The 5,514-nt window shown below is 42.1% G+C and overlaps 1 protein-coding gene across 1 annotated transcript in view; it reads left to right on the plus strand.

Moving 5' to 3' along the window:
- The window catches only part of ANO2 (anoctamin 2), a 217,381-nt gene extending 215,390 nt beyond the window's left edge, over positions 1–1,991 (plus strand). The window contains exon 25 of the mRNA XM_019474448.1: positions 1,710–1,991. Within this exon, the coding sequence (XP_019329993.1) occupies positions 1,710–1,991 (282 nt within the window). The remainder of the gene's footprint in view (positions 1–1,709) is intronic.
- The last annotated feature ends 3,523 nt before the right edge of the window (positions 1,992–5,514 follow it).

Below are 5,514 nucleotides of genomic sequence, written 5' to 3' on the forward strand. Positions count from 1 at the left end.
AACAACCCCAGTTCCCTCAGCCGCTCCTCATAAGACTTGTTCTCCAGACCCCTCACCAGCCTCGTTGCCCTTCTCTGGACACGCTCCAGCACCTCAACGTCCTTCTTGTAGTGAGGGGCCCAAAACTGAACACAGTATTCGAGGTGCGGCCTCACCGGTGCCGAGTACAGGGGCACGATCACTTCCCTAGTCCTGCTGGCCACACTATTTCTGATACAGGCCAGGATGCCATTGGCCTTCTTGGCCGCCTGGGCACACTGCCGGCTCATGTTCAGCCAGCTGTCGACCAACACCCCCAGGTCCTTTTCTGCCAGGCAGCTTTCCAGCCACTCTTCCCCAAGCCTGTAGCGCTGCATGGGGTTGTTGTGGCCGAAATGCAGGACCCGGCACTTGGCCTTGTTGACCCCAAAATACCTCAAGCTCTTGAACATGTCAGTTAAGTGGACTCTGTCAGTTTTTATACTCTCAGGGGCACTACTTGTAAAAAGCACATAAATGCTATGTAAGCTTGTGAAATGCTGTTCTTTACCCAAAGCAAGAAATAAACAAAAGTAATAAATTCTCCAATCTTTTATTACTTTCTACAAGTAAATGGAGTAAATTCCCCCCAGTGTGGAGATTTCATCGGCAAGGGATTTGCTATCATGGCTTGCTTTCCAAATGGCAGAAGCCTTCTGCTGTCCTCCATGATCTGGGATTCCTCCACAGTCAAATTGGGCCCACCCCTCGTATTGAAATCTGCCTGTCTTTTCTCCTCACCTGCCAAATATTCCTAAGTGTGACTGTGAGTCTTGCCTGGTTTATATTGCCCTCTTCTGCTTCTTTGCTCTGTCTTCAGTAATTTTCCACCGCTGGCTGCAAAACATTTGAAAGCAACTGGTTATGCTGGGCTTCAAATAGCCTGCCTGTTGTTCTGCCAGAGTACATTCCCTGGTTAATTAGCTCCATTGTCTCAGATGGGGATGGAGGGTTCATGCTAGTAGCCTTGTCAGCAAACGTTCTCACACATTTTGAGGCATTACACAACACAGCAGTTTTCAAAGCGTTATCATGATAATGTAAAACCCAAAGCATAATTTATCTATAAATTTCACAAACAAGCAAAACTTTTTGCCCAGTCTGCTTCCTGCCTTTGTGTTATGAGCATCACCTGTAATGAACTTGACACTTGAGGTTCAGGGTTGTGGCTTGCACGCTGTGGTAGTGCAAAAAAATCCTGCTTGTCAGCAGACAGAAGGATTTGAGGACAGAATGACCACAAAAGTTCTCTGCTGTCTGCTCAGGCCACATTGGAAACACATGGGTATGATAGTATTGGAGGATGCTTTCACTGTTGTTGCCCTTATAGTAATGGATTCTGAACTCAGTCTCAATGAATTTGATGTTGAGAACTGAGCACCTTTGAATGCCTGTAAAGAATAAGGCTGTTTTAGCTGCTTAGGCCATGAATCATTTGATGAATCCAAGTCCTTTCCCGTTTCAAACCTAACTGAAACATGTGTTTAATTAAGCCGCTCCACTGAGGGGGAGTTGTGCACAAACGTAAGCTGGTTCTTGAACTAAGGCCGTACTCAACTGCTTAATACTACATGCCGTCAGCAAAATGTGTTTGATACCTGCCTCATAGGTATAGCAAAGGTTTGGTTTTGCTCTAGTGCAAGTATTTTGGATTTTTCATACTTGCTTCACGCCTGTTGCTGTGTTTGCAGAACTTGGTGATGTTCCTCAGTGTTTTGGTTGACTGGATGATTCCTGACATCCCCAAGGACATCAGTGAACAGATCAAAAAGGAGAAGAGCGTGCTTCTTGACTTCTTCCTGAAGGAAGAGCATGAAAAACTGAAGCTGATTGAAAGTTTTATCGCACGCGACAAGCAGAAACACAAAAGTGGGATCAAAGGCGAAAGGATCCGGGCTGCCAGCTTCTGTCAGTTTAACCGATGTCAGAAAGGCAGCTTTGCCTCCTTTAGCTCGCAGCACACAGAAGTGTGACTCCTTAGGGAAGGGTAACATACTATACTTACCTCTGCAATACCTGCTTACTGTGTGACGTGATTCTGAACCTGGAGCAAGGGAGGGAGAGAGGGTCAAGGAAGAGACAGGGAGCAAAAAGGAGGCTGCTTTTGCTTCCTTAGAAACTCCATATGCAAGGGTCTCCATTATGTTTTATATGTTATCTGGGCTGCAACATTTTCAGACTTTATCAGTGCGAGATAAGGGTTATATTGTGGCTGTAGCTGGTCCTGGTGGTGATGCATGTGAGTTGGGTAGGCACGCAGGAATTCTCCTGGCTCGTGCAGTCTCAGCAGTAGGACCGCAACCGTCCCTCTTCCTGCAGATGCCCTGTGGGGCACAGGGAATAGGAGGGACACTCCTGCCCTAGTATCTATCTTTTGGCAGATCTGACCGACCACAGCGAAGTGTGCACAACGCACGGTCTCACGGCTTGTAGCTGCCAGTGGATGGTTTATAAATATGTGCAGTCTCAAGGAGTCATTGTGCCTTCCCAACATACACTGCCACTTGGTGCTGTCTGTGTAGAGCATGCAGGGCTGTTGTTAAGGGCACAGAGCTGTGGGAACAGAAGGAATGAAAATCACTGAGCACTTTCATCTACATATATATTGTGTTTTGCTTAGCAGGAGCCTGAATGTATGTGCTAATGAGCAAAGAGGCCACAACATATGCATCAGAATGAAGTAAAGCTGCTAGAATTAGGGAAGCTCATTGTTATTCATTGTCCTGAACAAAAAAAACCCTGCATGTTTGATTCTCCTCTCACTTAGACTGGGAATTCAGCCAGTACCGAGAGGAATCGCGCCACTAAACCAACACCAGTGGGAAGCTGACGTGTGAGAATGGAATCAAGCCCTGTAAATCATGTGGCATCTTCATGTACATTGCGTGTAAAGTAACAAAGGTTGCTGCTGTTGTGCATTTACTGTAAAGTAAAATATCTTGCAGAACTGCATTTTATTGGAAGAGAAACATGTTCACTAACCAAGCTTTCATCTACAAGCATTTAATGAATAACTTTATTCTGTTATGAATGAAAATAAAACTTTCTTAAAAAAATCCTTTTCTTTTACTGTAGATTGTGTCTCTGACCCAACTTGAAATTTGGAGTCTGTATAAAAGATTTTCTTCTCATTTTCTCTTCTCAATAATGCTTTCAAAACCATCGAAAACACAAACCAAAAGCAGTGCTTCCATTTCAGGCATTGTGTACAATACAATTGCACTTTAACATTATAATGATATTTTATATATTTCTGAAGACTAAGAATTTCATTGTTCCCTTAGATGGAAAGACCTTTTTCTATAAGAATTTTTGGTAATTTAATGAGACATGTGAAAATAATTGTGTTGTTTTTTTTTTTTCATTCAGTGCCTAAACTAAAGAAAATGAAAATGGGAGAACTGTTTCAGGGTGGGCTGAAATGAAAAGTTTCATTCTGGATTTTCATGTTTAAAGTTTCATTTAGGGCTATTTATCCTTTCTATATAGTAGATCAATTTTGAAATGATAACATCAACTTGAATAAAATTGCAAATGTTTAACTTTGTTGAACCAGAAGTCTGACCTCTCCAAATGTTTTCTTCTTTTTCCCCTGTCAAAACTCATTTGCTGAATTTTAAATTAATTCAGAGAGAGTTCTGCCCCCTTCTGAAACTGTTTTTTTCTTAATGAATAACGATTTGCTAGGGATATTGCCCAGATCTCAATTTGACTATATAAGCTCAAGACTACAAATACAGTTTGTAAATGTGCGAAAATGTGTAGTATTACAAGGTTTCTCCTTTTTTTATATACATACATTATCTAAAACAAGGTATTTGAAGAGCTCCTGACACAATGTACTGGGTATAAACTATATATTTGGTGTTTCTAATTGATTGAGATAGGTAGGGAAATTATAGGAAAATAGTCGTCGTCTTAAATACAATTTAAGCTTTTTCTTAGTATAAATACCTCATAGTCACCTGTGGTCATGTGAACAACATCCTTGTCAGGCCCAAAAGTCAGGTTATTGCATTTGGGGAGGCTGAAAGTATGGGATTTTATGACCAAAACATAGCTACTAAAATTTAGGTAGGTTTCCTCTGCAATCACCAGAGAGAGAAAGGCACCACCAGCCAGCTAGTCATCCCATCTCAGCACTGCTGTCTGAGATGGGCCGATGAATGATCACGGAGGATGCCCATCTCCTTCCCTGCACTGCCAACCGAGCCCCGATGTCTGTCTTAGATTGTGCACTTGGGCTTTAGGTTGCAGAAGTCCAGCACCTAACCTCCCCAGTCAGAGTGCTTAAGACGTTTAGGTCACTGAAACAATTAGCGACTGCTAGATTCCCAGTTGATTAGGCTTGTTTTGTTTTAATATTGCTAGGTGCTTGAATGAGTATCTTTTGTAAGAATTTGGCTCCCTGCTGGAAATCTGGGACAGGGCTAAGACATAAGCCTTGGTTTCCCCCCTCTAAGATTAACATTTAAATAAGGACACTGTATCTCCTCAAAAACAAATTGTCTCATTTTACTTTCAAAAGACCAACAAGCCCTGTCAGGAATTCCAAGGTCTAATATATCAAGTCAGTCAATATTTATGACATCTCTTCCCTCATTTACACTAGAGGGTATTCTGGTGGTGGATTTGGGGGTTTGGAACTGTCTAAGTTTGTTGTTTACAACTCCAGTTGATTGAAATGCAATCAATTTTCTTCACTCCAAAATGCCTCTAATGGGGAGAAACGTTATGTTTCCAAACAGTAGAAATAACAATCTTGCCAGACCTTTAGATTATCATAATGCTCCCTTTCTTTTTCCAGGTATGTGGGACTGCATGCAGAAATGGATTTAGAAAGAGGCTTACAGGTTGCATGGCACCCTCTCTTCCAGCAGCTTGTTGGATGAAGGATATTCAGAGTTAAGGCTCTTCTTAAAATAGAATCATTTTTGTACACCCTCCCTCTACCCAGGAAATACCCTCTTGTCTATTTAAAAACTGTGAGTCATTCAAAAACGGTCAGAAAAATGCTATCCCAAAGTTGAATGCATTACGCTTTTGTTACACAGAATTTCCATAACAAGCAACTGAAATGCTTGCTATGGTCCAAAAATGATAATATGTTTCTAGATTTCCTAGCAAAAGGAACTAGAGAAGCCAGCAGACATACACTGATGCTCTGAAAGTTCTCCTGAGGTTTATGTATTTCACCCAAACAAGGCTGGGAAAGCGGCAGAGCAGCAATCACAGCTGACGACCAGATGGGATCTACCATGATACCAGAAACGGGACAGACAGCTCAATTATCTTTATCTGTGATATGGTTTCTATTTTTCTCTTAAACTTGAGAGTTTCATTCACTGAGAATTCCTGCACGTTTGGTACTTGACTTAGGTGCAGTCCCTGGGGATTGCACCCATTGTTACATTTCTATGGCAACCTCTGGATTCTCCTGACACTGCTTCCCATCAGCTCCTGTAATTGTAGATCGCTGATTGGGCATTCATTCGT

The sequence above is a fragment of the Aptenodytes forsteri genome, unplaced genomic scaffold, assembly GCF_000699145.1.
Source record: "Aptenodytes forsteri isolate BGI_AS27 unplaced genomic scaffold, ASM69914v1 Scaffold73, whole genome shotgun sequence".
NCBI classification, from domain to species: domain Eukaryota; kingdom Metazoa; phylum Chordata; class Aves; order Sphenisciformes; family Spheniscidae; genus Aptenodytes; species Aptenodytes forsteri.